We start from the raw sequence: 23,290 nt of genomic DNA, 5'->3' as shown, positions 1-23,290 counted from the left end.
TCCTCGAAGTGGAGATGAGGAACAACATAGCTGCACTAAAGCAGCCTGCTGTTCTAAACTATCGAATACAATTTAGTCACTCAGAGTAACACTGTTTCCTGAAAAGAACTGCCCAGTTAAGTTACAAGAGATTGCCTCAGGCTCAGTTCCCAAATCTTTGGCGGACAATCACTCTTAAAAATTACATTCACCATTACTACAGATTAATAAAAAATATATCTAAATAGCAAGTTGAGAACAGAAATTTAAAGTATGAACTAAGCATTAGAAGCAGAACAAGGCCTGGTTTTCAGGGCCATAAACTCTAAACATCAAAGAGCAGAAACTACAGAGAGAGGTTCCTCCCACTCCGCTCTTGCTGCATGATGGAGTATTGCACAACCATCTCAGAGATTATCAAAGAACCCAAAGCAGCTGTCTGCACTTATGACTACAGGGGAGTGAAATGATTTAATTATTTCTAATTGAGCCTGATGAGATGGTATATTTGCCTGCTTATAAAATACATATGATAATCTATGATCTGTATTTTTGTCTTAGAAATAAAATATTCTTAAATATACAATACATGTTAGTAACCCAAATGGCTGGAATAACCTACAGCAGCTGGTTAAATAAGCCCAGGATCTTCAGACCTTAGTGTATTCAGAATACCAGCTCCCCCATCCTGCTGTACTTTCTGTTCCAGCAACTGGAGGGGAGTTTTGTTAAGATCACTGGTTTTAATACTCAGAGTCTTTCTGTCAGTACCAGTTGGCACTAGCAGGCAGATTTTTAAAAAGCTGTCTTTGGATTGGCTTCACCCTTCTATTTCCCCAGTCTTAATCTTACCAGTTAAGAAACTGGAACTGTTAAAGTGGAAAATAGCTATAGTTATTGAACATATGAATGCAGGAGTTTATTAAAATTTTAAAAATACACATATAAACTACATTGTATATACTGTATATACTATTGTATTGATGTTGTGGACTGAACATGGTATTATGTTAGTTGAAATACTAAGGCAAGGTAAAGACAGGCTAGCCCTTCAAGTGCCTTCAGCTCAGAAAAAAACCCTAGCTTTAGTTGTTAGAGGATTCCTAGCAGGCTAATGAATATCAGCATTACTTACGTATTTGCAAACTTTGTGTATTATTAGTAGCAGAATACCGATAGCATGGAAATACACATACAGAAGTATCTAGTATAAATCATAACAGCATGCCTTAATCAATCTTGGAAAATGACTATGTATGCTGCCTTTGAAAGTCCTACATACCCATCCTCACTACACAGAAGCTGACAGTCTTTTTCTTATTTAATTGATCACGCACAAACGGAAAAAACCTCACTGAGTTTTGAAGCTTTGGTTCTTTGCGACATGCACAATCAAAGCAGTTTAAAATGCAATCACCAGCAGAAAAATCCCAGGCTTTTACTTGGGTTTTTCTATGCCTGCCTGATGAGTTTGGTTTACCTCATACATCATAGTCTATAACACAGGTCCTGCACAAAGGCCTGCTGGCTTCCTCTGTTGCAAGCTCCCCAAATGACAAACCTGGGGTGAGCCAGGACTTGCATGCCAGCTGCTGCTGCTGCCACTGCCTCTCCCAAAGGAACAGCATGCTTGGTTGCTAGAACATTTGTTCAGCACTATTGAAATGCAACACCTGACGTTTGTTTGGGCAAGGTATTTGCTCAGGAACTCACCGTGAGAACATGAGAACATGACATAAGCCATGACAGAGGTATCTACAGCAGGTGACCTGCAGTTTTGTTTGTTTCCTTCATCAGAGCCTTGAGTTTCTTCTTTTTTTAGAAGCTGCCTCTCCTACTAACTATTCAGGTCATTCAGTGCACGTTAGTCTTACCTTGTTTTGTCTCTGAACTGTTTCTCTTCAGCCTTTGAATAAAAGTTTGTAAGTAAGTGCTTTTATTTTATTATATTTTGACCTAAATTCTTATGAACAGTGAAACAGAAGCAATGTTTGACAATGGAAAATACTTATTTTCTTTTTATTTCTTCACAATAAGTTAAACTGCCCCATGGGTGAAATATTTTGGAAAACTGCACAAAGTGAAGAAACTTGAGTTCAATGACTTACCCCCGTCATAAATGAAAATTTGTGGCAAAAATCCGAATCCAGATGTCACTGATCACAAACTTACAATTTTCCTACTTACTTATGTATATGAGCCCTTGTGGTCAAAACCTCTGCTGAAGTGGGAGAGCAAGGAAGACTTTTTCATTATGGAAAACCGGTTTAAGTAATATCTGTCATATTTAGTATATGGATCAGACCTAACAAGGTGGCACATATCTATGTGTTCTTTTGTAACAATAAAAGCACTTTTTTTTTATTCTTGATTTACACTCATGTATGTACATTTAGCTCTGTACTGAATGTAGGAGTATTTGAAGTATCTGGAGAAAATCCAAAGCTTTCGTGTTAAGGTGAATTTAACAATCAAAACAAAAATAGGACAGGGAGAGGGCATCTTGACAAAAAATTGCTTACAAGAGATAAGTATGTGAGATTTTTCCTTAATGGAAACATTTCATTTGCCAAAAAAAAAATCCAGTTAAAATAATTTGTAAAAGTCAAACATTTTATCAAGGATTATTAACTATTATTTGCAATAGTCACAAATTTAAAATTTTAAAGGTCTATGATTTTAGGTAAGAATATTTAAAGAACGTAAATATACACATGTTCTGGAGATTTTTGTTAAAAAAAAAAATACATTGTGTGGAACACAGCGAGCATAGTAGTATCTGTTGTAGTTTCATGTAATGCAGTTACTTAGCCATTACATGTTATCATTGTCTTGATTTACAATATATGACAAAAATAAAAGACTTTGCAAGGCCTTTTTGTAATGCAAGTGGTTTAGTAAATTGGAACAGTCTTTCTATGTTCCAGGAAAAATGGAACACTATGGAATATTACCCTTGCTGCTACAGAAGCTGCATACACAGACAAGCCTATACTGAATTAAATTTCCAATAACTAAGATTTACATATAAAGAAAACCAGCTCATATCTAGAAGATTGCATATCTAAAAAGACTTAAATAAAATTCTGAAACAAAGAAAGGTACATTACGTTACACACTGCACGTGACAGATTTCTAGTAAGACTATGAAAATTAAATTCTTTTCAATTTCCGCTCCAGACAGACATATATTTCTTTTAGCCATGATCTGTGTAATTATCAATACAGAGAAATTTGTTCCAAACATCACTTTCTACCACATAAGTCATTAAAGACAAAGGAAATCTTTACAGTTTATGACTTCAGATATGGGTTTAATAGCCTATGAAAGATTACATTGATTTATTCCAAAACCGGACAGATTCTTCCTTTCCAAAAATTTTCAAAAAATGAAAATATTCCCACCAGTTCTCAAGGGTAACCTGTTACTTACAACAATAAATGTATAACATTAACAAGAGTTATTGTTTGAGCAAATACACTACTCACACAAGTTTATTCTACAAAAATGTATAATGCATTTAGAATTAGGCCTGTATTGCCAAATTAAAATTTTGGCCTGACCATTCATGAACACTATATTCTTTAGATTCTAAATAACTACCTGCTTGAAACATAAAAATGTCATTAGAAGTTTTCCTTATCTGTCAGTGTTTCTTGGGGTATTTCTTAAAGTTTCCGTTTGACACTTCCCATCGGAAGGGACTTCCTCCCCTTCTGCTTACTGATCTTATTCAGATATTGTAATGTAGTTACAGCACAATTCATCCTTTTCAAGCTGGTGGAATTGGTGGCAGACTTGAGCATCCTGCAAAAGTTCTTTAAAGTAGATTAAAGCTACATGTAGTTGCAAGGCCTAATTTACAAATACATTATATTCTCTGGCAATCAATTCCTGTCCAGGTAAACCGGCATGCAAAGTCAGACACTGAAGAGGGGAGCATTTTTCTTTGCTCTTCAGATCTATTTTAATGCTATCTGACTTTCCTGAATATAACATGGTCTAAAGCATGAACCAGAGACTTCTGGTGGTAAGATCACTAGTCCCTACTTTAAAAGCTTCTTACCATGCCCTGGAAGACAGCTATTTTGTAAAAATCAGATGGAGAACAGCTTTGCAAGTAAAGACCATGCTGTTGTCATTTTCAACTAAACTTTGATGCGCACACCTTTGCAATCCTAAAGCAGGAATCTTCAGGATAGACATATCCCCACCCCACCATCCCAAAAAAAGAAATCTGATTTATGGCCTTGCAAAAATTAGGGTAAATTGTAGTACTTCAAACACATAGCTAAGCATAGATGTACATATTTATCCAATATACTGTTCTCTGAGTGGTCTGAACTGTATTTTTGGAATTGGACTGTGTGAGATCTGTATCAGGCAATGCAACAATTCTCGTTAAATAAGTACATTATTTTCATTTGCTCTTTATCAAAGCTATTAGTATGCTAATTAGCACATTATGGAACATTGGCTATCATGAACTGCCAAACATAGCACTAAAATACGCTGAAGACAAAAAAAAACCTGAAATCATACTAGTAGTATTTTACTAAAAATACTAAGCATAGTACATGCCTTACTAAACAGGTCCCTCTTAGCAGAGGCAGTATAATTTCGTAAGTTGCAAACCCGTGTAAGGAACGTGGAATCACCCTAATAGCCATATGAAGAATTTCAGAAATTCACTATCATATTTCTGAACTTATTACGTCTTAAAAAAAAAAAAAAGTAATTAAGTTTATATTATTTAGCTTACATTGAAGAGTTGCACACACATTCCTCCCATTTCAATGTAAGTATGAAATGACCCAAACTTTTATTACATTGGTTATACTAATTTCATAATCAAACATTCATACTAATAGTCAGCTATTAAACAACTGATATTAACAGCGTCTTTGTGTCCATTTTAGCATCATACAACAAATGAAATCAAATGTTAATAACTGTCACCTAGGGATACGATCTCTGACAACAGTACACTCAGAAGAATTCTCATTATATGTTTTTCATGAGGTACTCCAGAAAAAAAATAATGCATGCATATGGATTTATGTTAGAAGGGTTAAAGAAGCATTAGCCGGTTTTTTTTTTTGGTTTGTTTTTTTTTTGTTAGTATAAATTACTACTGCTTTCCCTTATGAATGAACCAGCAAAATTGAGAAGCAAAGTGCAGAGTCGTTTCTAAGCAGTAAAGTTCATGCAAAAGTCTTTTAAGAAGTTTATGGGGTTCTATACAACGTTTGCTATACTCCTTCATACAACATTACACACTAAGCTCTTTCAGATTTGTAGGTCACATGCAACAAATGCTGATGGAACGAATGAAAACAAGCAGCAGGGAGGTAAACCAAAAATATTCATCTTGGAGAGTTTCAGTTTGTAGTAATATCACAATATGATCAGTAATACATGCTGTCAAAAAAAAAGTAAAGTAAAAAATTGTGTCAGCACACTGAAGAATCTGTTTCCTTTTTAACACCTCATGAAAGTTTCCAACGCAGCAGTTAAAAAAGGTGCATCCATGCCTATGTCTTAGCAACATATGCACATAGTAGTTTGAGAATAACCTGAACACAGACACTGCATAGATGATCTAAGTTCAGAAGAAGTATTTAAACTATTCTGGTGAATGAGTTTTCCGCTGGAAACTGTTAGTTAATTCCAAACATAAGCTTTTGCTGAAATGCACCATTTCGACAAAACTTTCAATAAAAAATTCTAAGTAAGTAAGTGCCTCAAAAATAAAATGTAACTGTCTTTCAAATTTATTTCATTACATTATTTTTTTATTATCTCCCTATATAATTTTATATTGAAACTTTAATTTTCAAAACATAATATTTTCTTAAGGTTCTGACAATAGCGCTGAATTCTTCTATTTTGTGGAAAAGCAAGTTTTCAGTTACATCTCAAGAAAACTAGGATGAAAGGCAGGAAAACATACTGAAGAAAAATAAAGGTGACATGTCTTGCCTATATCAAGAAACTGGGAGCATTGCCACTGTAAATCAGTGAATGGGACAGATTTCCCATTAAGACCAGATACTGCTGAGTAGAAAAGGACTACTTGCAGTACGTCAGTCATCCACCACCTTGTTATTCCAAATTTCATGCTGTGTGTTTTATGAAGTATGCAGATGCACAACTGAAATGGGACAATGGAGGTAAACCCACTAGTTCCAGAGTCCTGCTGCCTTTGTGAGACTCCATGGGGAATAATTTGGCAAGGACACTGACAAGCACATCATGACAGGGCTGGACAAGAGCTAACCAGACAATTCCCATGAGCTCTGCAAACAGAAGCTTTCAAAACACACCAGCCCACAGGGGCTCAGCCAGTTTATTTGCACTTCATTTCCTGGTGCTGTAAGTGACCTTAGAAGAAGGTGTACAATGAAGGAGGAAATAGGTAAATATGTGCTTGTATATAAATATTTTTTCAATGTCCTTTTCCGTACTTATTTTCCAAAAATTTCTTTTCTCCCACGGTTTTCCTCCAGTGCGCTTGATTTTCATTCAGCACTAGATCAGCTACTTCAGTTTTTTTCTCCTTTTAAATTCATTTTATATTAGACTTGCATCTAGTGTAAATGCTAATTTGATGCATGTTAAACAATCTCTTCCATTTAAGTATACAGGCTTTCTATTTCTAATAGTGATTTTTAATATTCCCTGTCTTAAATATACAGTTGTCTACTAAATAGAAGCAATGAAGTTCTGAGGCCTTTGAATAAAAATTTTCTACAGACATCATGAAGGCCTTACAGGATATTAACAGTACAGCACTTATCTTGTCATTCAGGATGTGCTTCAAACAGAAAGAAACGCTGATTAAAAGAACGTATTCATTGTAGTCTACCACCTCACTGCAGAGTGTGTAAAAACAGAGCTCTGACAACTGTAATTTGATTTCTTAGAGTTAAATTAAATTACTTTCAGGACAATTATAATCTTAAGGCAATACACTAAAAATTGAGAAAAATATTGAAGTTGAAGGTAAGGATTAAGAACACAGCAGAGAGCAAAACTTCCCCTCCACCGTAAGTCAAGTGTATTGTTTAAGCACAGGTTCACAGTTCTCCACTACACTGTGCTGCATTAAAATCCGTTCTTAGCATCATGATATGTAAAAAAGACCGTTTGGGATATTTTGTGTATAACACAGCTAGAGAAAATCACTAACACTAACAATTAGTTATACAAGCAACTTTCATGTGTTCTTAGACAACATTTTTCTAATGCTTAATAGACTAAATGTTACCATGTGATATTGTAAAATACAGGAGTGTTAATGATTTATACTTACAAACATAAGTAAGCTCTGTAAGTAGGACACAGCAGGAAATAAGAAATGGAAGATAGCAAAGACAGGTGCAGAAAAACAGGTCTTGTTTGAAAACTTACTTGAAGTTCCTTCTAAGAAAATAGTTACTCATTATTTCACAGCCTAAGTTTTCTTCCCACGTCGTTCTTTTAAGAGCTAAAGACTTGACATTCCCTGTATATATCAAGGCCTAAATATTTTTTTTCTAAATTCTTCAAATGCTCTCTATTCTCCACTTCTAATTTAGATCACAAGAATGATAATAATAACTGTGCATTCCTATCTTTTAAACATTATCTTTGGTGTTAATAAACATTCTCCCTGTTGCTAGCATTAAACAACTAAGCAGTTGACTCAAAATCTTAACTGGCACAGCAAGAAATGCAACTCAGAGACTTGGTTTGATAAAAAGCAAAAGAAAGCAAATAATTAGCATTCAGAAATAATTTACAAATAATTTGGGCACAGAAACAACATTCAAGAACACAGAAACTTCATCTTTGCAAACACTATCTGATTGGGTAAGAACATTTTTCTATATTTTTTATAACTGTTCTCAGAAACCTGGTTTTCAGGTTACCAGCCCACAATAACTTTCAAAGCAAGCCTCTCCCTCATGCTTTTGCTTGCCTGCCTTCTCTAAGGGTAATTCTCAAGTATTCTCTGATTTTTTTTCCCCTCCTAAATGAAGTCTAAAACCAAAGCTCTCTGACTCAGTTCAAACTCTCATAGTTTTTACCAGTAAGTCCTGTTCTTCCCCACGAAGTGAAAAAGAACAAAATATAAAAATCTGATCTGCATAGGTAATGAGGGAAAAGAAGATATCATAACAATACAGTGCTTTTAGACTTGGAAACTATCTGGAGCTCAAAACCACTCATTGTGTGTTAGTATACATGCATAGGTTGTATGACCCACTATCCTTGCAATCAAGGGTAGTGGGCCATTCCCAAGGAAGGTTTCCACAGTATTCTGTGCTCCTTTGCCCTTTGAGCAACTTTCTGTCAGTGAACTCTTTCTTTTGTATCAAATCAAGGCTTTTTCAGGGAGTAACAGGACACTGAGGCAATTTTATCAATTAAAGTTTTCCCACAGAATTCAAGAGATTAGCCACATAAATTGATGCAAGAGAGAATTGTCAGTTTTTACCATTTGGTGAAATGCAGCAGAGGCGTTTGCACTATCCATGTGGAGATCAACAGCTCACACAGCTGACAGGACCTTTCCATATGAAACTTGTTAGGGGAAAACATTGCTCCACCAGAGTACTGCAAGATATTGTTCTTTTTAAAGTAATTGATTGTTTGGGGTGTATTGTTTAAAGTAATTGATGTTTAATTAAAAATTAAATATTTTAGCTTGGCATTACACTCTTCACTGACTACACAACTATATTGTCTACATTTCTGTTCCTTTTTTTTACGTGTCTACTCTCTGACACAACCTTGACCTAGAGCCAGATTTTCCAAGTTGGTATCAAATGCTAGAGGTCTGCCTTCCTACTCCAGGCTGCCTATACAGAAATGCAGCACTGTGTGTGATTAGCACCTTTTAGAGCAAACAAGGAGGCAAACGCAGATGGCACAGCAGATGCCATCAATTCTGGATGAACATATTTCCCTCCTGTGATGCTGCACAACATCACCAGTGTCTCCATTAACTTCTGGGATGCCTAAGCTTCAGCAATGCTTCAGTAAATTAAAAATTGTCTGTGATTACTTTGTGTTTGGCACAAAGTAATTTCAAAAACACAGGATGGGCAGGGGAGAAAGTGGGTAAACATCTTCCATTTGACTAAACTGGAAACTTATAAGCTGTGGTTAGCCACATTTACCAATGACACCATTAGCCAAACATGACCAACGCTTCTCATTTCCAAATGGGGTTGAGAGGCATGACCATTACAACCACATGAGCCCAGCCCAGGTCTTATATGGAGCTTGCTTTCACCACCCCTCACAGACACAACATTATGGGTATACTATATATACAATGCATGTATAGGGAGATATACGTGTTTATGTACCTGCAGGGGGGCTGCCAGCAATAGCAGAGCTCTGAGTAGGAGCTCCACCAAAACCAAGGCTGCCCAACACTGTCCTATCAGTGTGGTGACGAGAGGTGCCACTGAAGACTTTCAGCATTCTATTTTCCTGAAATAATGTAAAAGCTTATTCCCAGATCAACAACACTTGAAAGAATTATGCCTGAATGTACAAATGGCTAATTAAAACCTGTTTGTAAATATACCTTTAGTATAATTTAAAACACAAACCAAACAAAAACCCCCAAAACAAACCTATATATAAACAACCACCCAAACCACACACAATAAAACCAAAACAAACCCAAACAAACAAAAAACCCCAACAACAAAACAAAAACCAAAACCAAAACAAACAAAACACCAAACAAACAAACAAAAAACCTCACACAGAAAACAAAACAAACCAATACCAGAATCCAATCCTTAAAGAAGTGGTGGTGTGCAAGACAACTTCTGATGGCTTGTCCGGTAGTGCCACAAGAGGACACTCTAAACCTTTTTTTAACGGGGACAGGCACTTTACAAGTGAGTTTGTATTCGGTTGTAAATATAAATTTTGGATACCCAGCAACAGAGAAGATAATGACAGCTCTTCCTAGTCACCAAATCTTACTTAAGCTCAGAATTCAGATAGTAAATCACTAATAAAATTTCTTATTATATATGTTTCAAAAATTTTAGCTCAACTGATAGCTGTAGTCCTTTATACAAATTGCATAAACTTTGGATCCCACAGTGTTTTCCAATACTGTGTTCATAACTTTTCTCTGAAAGCGTGTAACATATTTTACACTTTAGTTACATGTAACTAAGTGAGGCAAGTGTTGATCTCATTGGAGCACCCTTGAAGTCTCGTGGAGATGGGAAAGGGGGACCTGAGGTAATAGGGACCAACAGGGAAACACCAGTGAAACACTCCAAAGGAGTCAAGAGGTGCTCCTCTAAGGAGGTGACGAGATTGACAGCTCAGCTGAAGTGCCTCTACACCAATGCATGCAGCATGGGCAACTAACAGGAGGAGCTGGAAGACACCATGAAGCTAGAAAGCTGCAACCATTATTGAAACTTGGTGGGACAGATCCCAGGACTGGAGTGCAGCTATCAGTGCCTACCGGCTGTTCAAAAGGGACAGGTAAGGAAGGAAGGGTGGAGGGATTGCCCTCTACATTAAGAGATGTATAGAGTGTGAAGAGTTGTTTCTGAAAAATAGCCATGAACAGGTCAAAAGCTTGTCGGTAAGAATCAGGGACCAAGGCAACAAAGGAAACCTTGTGATTGGTGACTATATCTACTACTGGTGAAGCCTTCTTACTCTAGCTACAGGAGACATCATGCTCTCAGGCTCTTTTCCTGCCAAGGGACTTCCACCACACTGACACCTGCTGGTAAAGTAGCACGGTGAGCTGTAGGCAATCCAAGAGTCTCCTGTAGAGCATTGAGGATAACTTCTTAAGACAGGTCATAGACAGCCCTACCAGGAGGATGCGATACTGGACCTAATGGTCACCTATGCAAGTGAGCTAATTGATGATGTCAAGATTGGAGGCAGCCTGGGCTGCAGTGATCATGATCTTGTGGAGTTCATCGTCCTGAAGGAGGCGAGACAAGCAAAGAGTACTGTCAGGACCCTGAATTTTAGGAAAGCCAACTTCCAGCTCTTTAAGGAGTTAGCCAATAGGAACCCCTGGGAAACTGCTCTCAAGGGTATGGGAGCAGAACAGAGCTGGCAGATCTTTAAGGACACTTTCCATAGAACATAAGAGCTCACAATCCCCAGCTGTCAGAAACAGGGTGAGGAAGGCGAAAGGACAGAAAGAATGAGCCAAGACCTGCTGGTCAAACTAAAGGGCAAGGAGGAAATGTGCAGACGGTGGAAGCAAGGACAGATATCCTGGGAAGAGTATAGGGACACTGCTCAGTTGTGCAGAGATGGGGTCAGGAAGGCCAAGGCATGGCTGGAGCTGAACTTGGCAAGGGATGCAAAGAATAACAAGTAGGGCTTCTACAGGTAGGTCAGCCAGAAAAGGAAGGTCAAAGAATGATGAACAAGGCTGGTAAACTGGTAACAATGCACAAGAAGGCTGAGGTACTCAACAGCATTTTTGCCTCAGTCTTCACCAGCCCTATCCCCACATCTCTCAAGTGGATGAACTGCAAGGCAGGAACTGGGGGAGCAAAGTCCCTCCTACTGTAAGAGAAGATCAGGTTTGTGACCATCTGAGGAACCTGAACATTCATAAGCCTATGGGACCTGATGAGATCCATCCCAGAGTCCTGAGGGAATTGGCTAATGTAGTTGCCAAGCCACTCCCCATGATATTTGAGAAGTCATGGCAGTCAGGCCATGGTGACTGGAAAAAGGGCAATATCACACCCACTTTTAAAAAGGGTAGAGAGGAGGACTTGGGGAACTACTGACCTGTCATCTTCACCTCTGTGCCGGGGAAGATCATGGAACAGATCCTTCTAGGAGCCATGTTAAGGCGCATGGAGGACAGGAAGGTGATTCAAGCCAGCATGGCTTTGCCAAGGGCAAGTCCTTCCTGACCAACCTGGTCACCTTCTATGATGCAGTTACTACATCAGTGGACAAAGGAAGGCCTACGGATGTGGTCTATCTGGACTTCTGTAAAGCATTTCACACAGTTCCCCACAACATTCTTCTCTCTAAACTAGAGAGAAATGTATTTGGTGGGTGGACTCTTCAGCGGATGAGGAATTGGCTGGATGGTTGCATCCAGAGGGTAGTAGTCAATGTCTCAATATCTGAATGGACACCAATGACAAGTGGCATCTCTCAGGGGTCCATACTAGGACCAGTACTGTTTAACATCTTCATCAATGACATAGACAGTGGGATTGAGTGTGCCATCAGCAAGTTTGCAGATGACATCAAGCTGAATGGTGCAGTGACTCCCCAAGGGAAGGGAAGTCATCCTGAGGAACTTGGACAGGTTCAAGAGGTGGACCTATGAGAACCTTACGAGGTTCAACAGGGCCAAGTGCAGAGTCCTGCATCTGGGTCGGGGCAGCTCCTGGTATCAATACCAGCTGGGGGATGAAGGGATGAGAAGGACTTGAGGGTGCTGGTGTATGAAAGATCGGACATGAGCCAGCAATGGGCATTTGTAGCCCAGAAGGCCAATCATATCTTGGGCTGCATCCAAAGGAGTCTGGCAAGCAGGTCAAGGGAAATGATTCTTCCTCTCTACTCTGCTCTGCTGAGACCCCACCTGCAGTACTGCATCCAGCTCTGGAGCCCTCAGTACAGGAGAGACATGGACCTGTTGGACAGGGACCAGAGGAGGGCCACAAAAATGATCAGAGGGATGGAGCACTTCTCCTATAAGAAAGGCTGAGAGTTGGAGTTGGAGAAGAGAGGACACCGGGAGGACCTTATTGCGGCCCCTTAAAAGGCACCTAAGAAAGATGCAGAGAGACTTTTTAGCAGAGCCTGTTACAATAGGAAGAGGGGTGATGGTTTTAAACTGAAACAGGGGAGATTCAGGCTGAGTGTGAGGAAGAAATACTTTACAGTGAGGGTGGTAAAATACTGGCACAGGTTCCCCAGAGAGGTGGTGGATGCGCCATCCCTGGAGACATTCAAGGCCAGATTGGATGTGGTTCTGGGCAACCTAATCTAGTTTAAGATGTCCCTGCTTATTGAGGGGGTTTGGACTAGATGAACTGTGAAGGTTCCTGCCAAACCAAACTATTCTATGATTCTATCATTGTTAGAAACTTGCAATTTCCGTATCTGTAAATGTGTGGTACCAGTACTCCTATGCCGTGTCTTTACTTGCTCAAAGCAACTAGGCATGTATACTTTTTTATAAATTTCTTAATTACTTGGGAATTGTATTTCTAGAAAAGTAGAACTAGGTTCTTAAAATTACTGGTAGTATTAAAAGTATTGAAATAACTACAATGTCATTCCCTTATCATTATTTTAGAGACATTTGCTTAAAGCTTTTCAGACAGAGCCAAGGCAGTAATTAGAATATGTAAATTATACATTAAAAACACCTGTTGATGTAACAAAATCATTGGTTTGTAACAAAAGGAATACAAACACATAAAATATCTTGCTCCTTTACAGTAAACTCTGGTGCAAAAAACGTTCACAACATATAGCTTCTTCCTCTATTTTGCTTATTATATGATTTGCAGTAAGTTCTGTAGCCTGAATGGGAATAAAAACCATAGATAAATGATTAATTAATTTCTTTATACATACAGCTTAAAAATAAACTCATTAAGAATAGGATTTAAGTTAGCTGGTGATGCTGGTTTTATTTGGGATAAATGTGTTTCATACATAACTTCATTTTAAAGTCATCATAGAGTTGAATGATACTGTTTACCACGTTGAGTAGGACTTTAATGTCTTTATTATAATGGTTAGCTGTTCTGGGGGAGGAGAGGAACCTCAAATTGTTATTCAAAGCATCAAAATTACACTCTTGACTTTGGCTTTCATCATAGCAGCAATTTAGTGGATGCAGCAGGCCACAATTACCTTTGTCTTGACAAATGTGGCTAGCTTCTGTTTCATCCAATACAGCATTTCCAACATGCGAAATATACCACCCTGTCACCATATCCTGGAAGGATTTGGATAAAGAAAACACTAAAAGCAACTCATAATAAAACCACTAGAGATGCTTATATTTCTGAAGCACACCCAGTTTATAACTAATGATTATATGAACCACTTTCTTCTTTTTCTCTTATAATCTGTATGGGAGCTGAACTTGGATAAATGTAGCTGCAAATAGCATTACTCCTTGCTTTGTATATCTTTGGAGAGAGTTAAACCCCCATAATTAGCAAGGCCTTCTGCTGTACATTCATAGTTGTAAAATGCTTTAGCTGGATGTGAGGTCTGTTTTATTTATGCTCAGTAATGATTACACAATTTCAAATTAGCTGTATTTCTTTTCCTAAGTTGTTATTTTGTGATGAATAGCTCCAGCCTCTGGGAGGGAATATCTTGTGATTTCAGAGTCCCAGGGATTGCTACGTGCTAAATGCTTTTCTCAGGGTCTTGACAAGGGAGTCCTGATAACTTCAGAAGTCAGTATGCAAAGTACAGCCATAAATTCAGAGGCATTATTTACAGGCAGGAGACTATGACACCTACAGAGCCAGAATGTTTGATACAGATGATTTTGATGAAGAGAAGTACCAGAGAGCTGGGGATGGACAGTATGCTGTGGACAGAGAGGGTAGACAGAGCCATAGGCTATGCTGAAGTTTAATGCAATGGTTTGGATGTCCAGGGTGTGTATTAAATTTGCATATGACAGAATAAGAAGAGAGGCTTAGAAAATTATTATTTTGACAGGAGGAGCTCTGTGGGGTACAGTTGCCTATATCAGAACAGCAAAAGGGACTTTGATCAGAAGAACAATATCCGTGAAGAAAGAAGTCATGAATACACGGCTAGCAATAGAAACTCTGTTTCCAGCCTCTGAGCTCCCTTCCCACAAAAACATGCCAGCTATATTACTGTAATGGCAAAGGCATTGCTAACACATTAAAAGTAGAGATCAGTCCTTTCTCTGTGTGTCCATATAATATCATGCTCTTCAGACACACATCGTTTTACCTCATTTCTGAAGCTCCAAAATAACTTTTTGGGAAAGCAATGTGTGATGCAGAAGGCAGGGTGAAAGAAGGGAAGAGTACTTCCCATCCATCCCAGATAGAGAAAATTGCAGGGATAGAATAATGGTCTCAAAGGTAATATAGTTAGTAATATTTTTGGTGGGCTGTCCAAAGAAAGTACAACTCAGCTACTCTGGCTTAACAGTAGGTTTATTAAAAAACCCCAGTAGGTTGAAATAACAAGAACAGATAGGCAGCTATGAAGCAAAGCTGACTCAATCTTATTTTTCACCAGCAGCTGATATTCATTTTGTTTTTATGCAGACATCTCCTTACAACACCTTTGCTGTTACAGTTCCCTGTAGACATACCAGGGTCTCAAGACTGAAATGGCACATACCATCAGCTAGGCAAAACCAAAGGAATGGTGGAGGTCATGAGGAGATCATGAGATGCTGTGCTACTGGGTTTCACATTTCCAGTGGTTATGTACTACTGAATGAGGATTTCTGCTGTTGACTTAGACCCCCAAAACAGGATCTAAGCAGACTTTTTGCTCAGATGCTTTTTGTATTTGACTTTGAAGAAGTCGTTTTCTCCCATACCTGAAGAGTATCTCTTTATATTCACCCAGCTCTATCTGTGGGAAAAGGAATCTAAAGATTTGATCTTAGAAAAGCAAGAGACAAATTAGGTGACATTAGTGACATTTACTGCCAGGTTCATTGCACTAGAAGTTAACTTAAAAATACCTGCAGCCTTCTCAAAACTTCTCTTTAGGAAATTAATTCTAGGTATAATACTGAAAATCAGAAAATATTTTAAAGTCGTTTTAAAACCAGACTTTTCAGAAAACACGACATGCAGTAGATCTTTTTAATAGAGATTCTAAATGGAATCTAAATAGAATATTAGTGCAGTTGAGAGGCTTTCCATGTTCTTTCCTCTAGAGCTCTTTCCAGAAATACATGCTCTATACAATCAATATAGGTAATTATTCTTCAAAGAAATGTAGCTTGTTTCACCTCAATTTCTATTCCACTTAAACAATTTATGTTCTCTTTATCTTTTGTGACTAGCAATTGGTAGGTGGTATTTGTTCATCTGATGAAGACTGTTCATGCTGATGAAGGTACCAGGGGCCACTTCACTTCTCCATAGTATCATTTTGTGAGCTTAGCAAACACATCCGTGTTGAAATTAAAAGTAAGCTAATACGGGAAAAGACAGAATGAAATAAATATAGCAGGTAATTTTTTTTCTGACTCAGCTCTCCAAGATGATGTTCAATTACCTCTTTGCAGACTGTATCTTTCTTACAAGATGCATTTGCACTGTCTGAGCTCCAAACTTGATGTAAGCAAGCTCCATCGAAAAGCTGCACAGCTTTGCTTGCATAACACTTTAGCTAGATCTGCCTATCAAAAGGTTGCAGCCATATGTCTACAGCCAAGGCCTGACTTTAAAACCAGACTTCTCAATGTGTATTTCTGTGTGTAGTAATTTTATTTCGGGGCAAATATAAGACTGTGACTAACTCTTACACAGTAACTGGGCAAACCATTGGTTAGTGCGTCTGAAGCCATGTTAATAGCATCCTATTTTAAAACACTTTCTTAGTGTCTCTCCAGCTGGTGAATTGAAAAAAATGTGTGTAAAAGAAATCTGTAAGAGTCCTAAGAAAATTGCACTACACCATGTACCAACTAATTCTCAGCAAAACGTAGTATTTGTGAAACATCTTTTACCATAAGAACTGCCATAACTGCATAAAGCTTTTCTCCAGTGTATTTTTATTAGGGTTTCCTGCCATCATATCAACATACAAAACAATCAGGATGTTGACATATAGAAATGTGAAATTCACTGTACAAAGATAAGGCTCAAGTTACAGGTATATTTTCCCCTTAGTCTCCATGAAATAAAACAGTTTTAATTCTTCCCAGAGTTGTGTTCATAAATGTTAGACAAATCACAAAATATATTTCAAGTACATACATTTTACAATGTAATCCAAACACAGACAGAAATACACAATACTGTACCTATAGATGCTCCATAATCCAAGTCTGTCATCCTCACCAATAAAATACTAGACTGCTACTCTCTCTGAATACATCCAACCATATCCTTCTGCATGTAATATGTGGTCGTGGCCTTTACATTATAGGAGTCTCATGACTTTCAGTTAAATTACTTCGACAGACCAGAAAGTACCAGGAAGTAAGTGAAGGATTTTAAAAGTCCAGGCCTGAATGTATGCACATGATTAGTAAAGGCAGGCACATGTGCACACATACACTTGCATTTAACCCTACATAAAATCTCACTGCACTGCACATTTTTTGAGATTATGTTCTCATGCAACTCAGCTATTTTCTGATAGAGTTAAATCAAGCATAACAATACACCTACTTCTGGAGTACTGTAATTTACAGGGACAAGACTATATTTTAGAGTATAGGATCTAACTTTTTTTTTTTTTCTTTTTTAATGATTACCAGACTTATATAGGAGCCTGTATAGAACCATGTCTCTATAGTCAGGCAGGATGACAGTTCTCACAGCCTTTACCACTCAAAATACCTTTTCTGACACCTTTGCTTAGAAATAATGCAAGCGAGTAATTTCCCATTAAGGCCTAACATCTACTTTAGTTCACTCTCCATTTCTATTAGGCTGAATGATTATTACCTCAAGGGAAAGGATCATTTAGCTGCTAGTAGCACAAGAAGAAATACACATCAAGTAACCTATCAATAACGATTCTGGGGAAGAGATTGGCAAGGACAAATACAGTCAAGAGGAAAAAAAGTGTTTAATTTAGTATTTGTTGGTTGAGAAATGAACAGGAATCCAAAAGTTTTTCAACTGAGAAAGGGCACTCCTAAGCCTTATAACTGTTTTGTCTTTTAAAAACTGGAGAAGACTAAAAGGTAAGGAGAAATTCTCTAAGGAAATTGCCAATTTCAAACTAGACATTTGCAAAGGCTTACATGAGAAACCAAGCAAAACTGATTCTCTGATATTGAAATGAAAGGAATTTACTAAGTAGAAATTAGAGATGCAGTTACAATGTGTTAAATGCACATCTAATAAAATAGCCTCAAGTATGTCTCCGATTCATAAATATCTAAGCAGAAGACAGACTCTGAGGCCAAAATCAGAGTTCCCTAGTTTAAATATGAAATACACCTGCACTAAGACCAGGGAAGGGAAGATTAAATCTTTCTCTTCTTACATACAACCTCTGTGGTATATTTGAGGGCCATCAAAAGTTCTCAGCATTGACAAGAATGACTTAAGTATATTCTCTAAACTATGTTGGATTACCTTTAGTTATACAAATCCATGTTACATGAAACAGCATTAGATCATGTAACTGGATTTGTAATAATAGGGAAAGAGAGTAAATATGCTGCTGTAATATATGAAAGGAAGAATATTTATATGCACAGAAAACATGTTGCCTTATTGGTTAGTCATGACAGGCATCAAGGATTAAGATGCATCTCTTAAAGCCTTTAACTGTGAGTCAGTAGAATACTTTTATGTCAACTGTACAGCCTAATGCTTTGTTTTTCAAAAAGGAATTCAAAAAATGTGTTCCTTTTCCTCCTTTGCTCCACAATTTTTAAAAGTAGGTCACTCACCTACTAATTTAAGTGAGGGCTTTGGTTTGGTTTTTTTCTTCTACTTACTGTTATCTACTTCGATGTTATCTAAAATAATCTACATTTAGACTGAACTCACTCTTTTCCAAAATGTCTCTATCTTGTAGAGACTTCCTACAGCACTGATAATACGTAAAACAACCTGACAGCTAAGAGGAAGTACCATTACTTTCCTTTCTGCTCACTTCCCTAAGCTTTACAACTGTGCCTTTCAGAAATTCTTCTGTGTACTTGGTGTCCTTTCACCTCCTCCAGGCAGCCCCTACTGAACTTGAGTGAACTTTCTATGTATTTCTCAAACCACAGTCTCTCTGTATAGACCTATATTAAAGTCACTCATCCTGCAGCCACTAGTTTAAAAACAAGTCATTGCTAAAACGCTAAAAACACCCCACATGCCCTTGTGCATTATTCTTACCAACTTGTACATTTAAATAACATCAGGAGTTGTCTTTTGCTAAAAAATTACCAAAATATTTTAAACACATAAAAGTCTAAAAAACTAAACAAACAGAAAAACAAACCAAAACCAAAAACCCAGCATAAACATTGCTTATATAGGCATTGGTTAGAAGACTGCTGCACTAAGGAGTATATTCAAAAGAGTTTTTCTTTCAGTTTCATTGGATTTAGTGTTATGGATTGAAAGGTTAAGGACAATGAAACTTACTGTGGCCCCATCTTATATGATGTAATAGATGAGAAGGAAGTCTGAAATGCAATTAGAATAAATCTTCTTTTTGGTTATTAAAACCTGACTGTAAAAGCCTGTAACTAAACAGGAAATTTAACTATGCAAAGAAAACTTAAGAACTTGAAAAACCTATGAGTTTATCCATGTCTGGATATGAAGACTGTCTGGAACAGCTACTGTTTCCAGGGGCATTATGGAAAGCTGGCACTAACTGAAATTTTGAATATAGCCCTTAGTTTTATCATATTTATTTAAAATTTAAAATCTGCCCAGCATGTCACGAATGAAGTTTATTTTGCAAGCCACCCACTGCCTAAAGGGGCAGTAATATTCAATATGAAACTGCTGAAACTCAGGTGTCTGACGGATTTCATGGAGAAAAGAGATTTGAAGGTCCGACTCCAAGAGAACAAGGAGAAAAGGAAACACAAACAATAACAATCCAAGGCCTACAAAGAGAAGTCTGGAGAAACTCTTCACAAAGGCATTCACCTCTATGTTGCCCATTAGAAAGTCATAGCTCCACCTAAGCGCTCTCCGAGCTTCTTTCAGTTCTTCCTCCTCTGCAATCAAAAATGCATTTTCATCTGCTTCCAGTTCCTCAAATGAATCTGTATCATCTTTCTCATGCTCTGCTCTTGGAGAGGTATCAAAGAGCATGTCAATCTCGTCATCAACAGGAGTGGGCAGCAAGCTGGCACTAGGATTGTATACCAGTTCTGAAATGGTTAAAGGTTCGTCTTTCATTTTCTCTTCCTGTTCAATGGCAAGATCAACATTCTCTCCCGTGTCCTTAACTGGTGAGCTTGAGGTCACTGGCACTGAAATCTCATCTTCCTTTGGCAGTTGAACACCTGAAAAAAGGAGATGAAAATGGTGATCCTAAATTTCTGCCTTCCTGGTGGCAAAACTCAGCCTTCCAGTAGTATCTAACAGGGATTGGAAAGAAGATTCTGTAATCATTTTGCATGTTGAAACCAGACCATATACGGTTTGTAAAAACTGGAAAAGCTTTTTGAAATGTTCCAGAGGAGAGCAACATCTTTACAACATTCTAGTACACCAGATCTGCTTAACTTTGTCTGATGCAGCTACCACTAATAACAGTGTAACACAAAGGAGAAAACGGAACAGCTAATTTTCTACTGGCAATCAGACTTCTGATATAAATGAACACCTAGTACATCTGAATTGGTACTATTTGGTGGCCAATAATAATAACAACAATAATAACCCGCCTTTATTCCTTTGAGGTGAATGAGGAGAAAGTGATAAATTAATGGCTGAGGTTGGGAATTTTTAATAGGGCATGAAATTAGAAAGAGACAGTAGATTAGCATTATAAATTCACGTTAAAAGTTGAGAAGATAAAAGGAGAGGAAGGTTGACACACAGTATGAGGATTAGATATTATTGAAACAGAATGAAAAGGCCTCATCACTTTAAAAAGCTCCCTCTCTTCATGTCTCGTTTTAGTTCCAGTCATCTTTCTACTCTTCATACTCAGAGTCTCTTTTCCCTCTCCTTTAAATTTCTCTCTTCCCCTTACACAGGAGTCTTTCTTAGCCTTACTGGAATGCTTATTTCTTATGACTTCTCTCTCTGCTCAAGCTCTCTCCTCTCAAAACTCACTCCCCTTTTTCCAGTCTAACACTAACAGCAGTAAGTCTGTACAGAAGTCTAGCTGTTTTGTAGCTACATCGACACTGCAGAGACTGCTGTTAGTTGTCAGTTGCAGGAGTGGAATGGGCAAGAGTCAGGAACAGAGCTCAGACAAACGGATGGGAAAAACAGTTTTAAATTTGTCCCATGTCCAACATTCATTACCATCATCAGATGCCATCTATGCGCAAAGAGAACAGACCATACGCACTATCATGTGCAACAGTAATATATAGTAACACTTGCTACTTCTTATTTTGTGATGTTAAGCATCTCTCCATTCTTTACTAATGACTAATCCAAATGGAACATACAGATAAATATATAGTAGGTAAAACCAATACAATGTTACATGACTTGCCCAACAAGCAACTCAGGAAATTCACATCATAGTACTATTTATAACTCAAATTAGCCTAATGTTTTTATTTCAGTGAAAGATCCATAAGAATGAACTGACACTATCAAAGACTCTTTTCAGTTTTAATGGGGTAAAGATTAAGGTTCAGAGACTTTAAAATAATGTGGCATAAAAGAAAATGTATTATTACAGAAAAACAAGTAATCAGAAAAGCAGTACGTCTCCAGTGCTAATTAGGCTAGACATAATGGTTTTCAGGTGAAGCAAATGAGCCTCAGCAAGCTCTATGAAAGTTTTTTATTAAAGGATGGAAAACATAGAAAAAAATTCAACTAAACAAAAGGCCCATTATGGTTATTTTGAGATCAGGGAAATAAAGCATGACTTGAACCATAAGATGCATCACTGCTCTGTAGACATCTGATACAGGACAAAAATTGAAAAGCAAAAATCCCTATCATAAAGACATCTACAATATAGGAAGATAGACAACTTTGAAGCATTTTAGATTACAATACTAAGCTACGATTTTAAATAGTAACTCAACTATAACTGACCAAAATTCTGCAAAGAATCTCACTTTGAAACCAAAAGCCTTTTCACATTTTTTCTTGATACGTCACTGATTTTTAGGTACTATTCACTCCACTGAGATTATTAACTTTGTTGCTGAAACCTAATTTCCTTCTATTTGACTAGACAGCAAAATAATATTCTTGTGTCACTGGCTGACAATCATTAAACCAGCAGTAGGCATAACTACATTTCAGTAAAACTGGGTGACACAAACTGTACCCTGGACTATCTCACTGTTACAAATTTTGCATTTCTTGAATTACAAGGTCTTAAAATCTCAGCTTTCAATTTCTTTCTTTTTTATTTTTTCCCCTCTTTGTTATCTACCATCACTACCAGGCTCAGGACAGGACATATCCATGAAAATCTCAGGGTTATTTCTTTTCTTTCTTTTTTATTTTTTCCCTTCTTTGTTATCTACCATGACTACCATGCTCAGGACAGGACATATCACGAAAATCTGGTGCACTACTAGGTCAGTAGACCTGCCCTGGGCCAGACACAGGCCCATGATCACATTTCTATCAGATCCCAAAATACTCAGTATTCGCAGAAAAATCTGCCAGTACAAAGTTAACATGTCAACAATGTGCAAATGAAGTTAAACAAGCAGATCAATATTTTGTGAAAAAGGGCTTCTGCACTAGGAATGAATCACATGTTATGATACTTCTTCATGGAAATACCTGCCATAATAGGCTGCTGTATGTCAGAGTGCCTGACAGTAACCACAAAATCCTCCATGCAACCTCTGCAGCTCTGTTAGCATGTTCTCCAGACACTCAGAAGGGTAAGTAAGGTACTTGCTAAGTTATCCCAGTTTACAGACTTCCCAAAAATTGGGTGAGCAATGGCTTATTAATGGTAACTTTAAAATCATACTGAACTTGAAATGCCAATAAATGCAACATAGACTACACAACATATTAGAGATACTTCTAAAATGTATAAAAAGTTATAGAAAACCTGCACACTAACTAACTTGCATTAAATCACTCCTTGAACAAGCTAGCTTGGTCCTTACCTGACAAGACAACTCTTTGGATCCCCTTCGTAGTGCATGCTTTTATATGTCATGTTATATTCATTACAGAAAACCTCTTCATCACAGAACACGATCCTCAGGAAGCATCCCCCCACCCCCTTCAGTAGAGCACATGAACTATTAAAATTAATTTTCCCTTTTAAGTCTTCAAAATGGCCCCAACAGATCTCTCCCCCTGTAATTTGTCTCCTGATACACTGGCCATGCCTCCAGGTGTGGTTTCGCATTCCGGCTAAATCAACCAAAAAGACCATTTCTGCTCTGAGTAAGCCAGCTTGTAAAGCGAACCTTGGAAGACAATTGTTTTT

The 23,290-nt window shown here is 37.6% G+C and overlaps 1 protein-coding gene across 3 annotated transcripts in view; it reads right to left on the bottom strand.

Moving 5' to 3' along the window:
• Positions 1-16,750: 16,750 nt before the first annotated feature.
• The window catches only part of FRMD3 (FERM domain containing 3), a 142,448-nt gene continuing 135,908 nt past the window's right edge, over positions 16,751-23,290 (bottom strand). For all 3 annotated transcript variants that reach the window (XM_030471029.2, XM_030471030.1, XM_030471031.1), the window contains one exon: positions 16,751-20,192. In XM_030471029.2, the coding sequence (XP_030326889.1) occupies positions 19,597-20,192 (596 nt within the window). In that variant the 3' untranslated portion in view covers positions 16,751-19,596. The remainder of the gene's footprint in view (positions 20,193-23,290) is intronic.

Source organism: Strigops habroptila, chromosome Z (assembly GCF_004027225.2).
Source record: "Strigops habroptila isolate Jane chromosome Z, bStrHab1.2.pri, whole genome shotgun sequence".
Classification (NCBI taxonomy): domain Eukaryota; kingdom Metazoa; phylum Chordata; class Aves; order Psittaciformes; family Psittacidae; genus Strigops; species Strigops habroptila.
The sequence above is the reverse complement of the archived record's forward strand: the minus strand, read 5'-3'. Positions and strand labels throughout refer to the sequence as shown.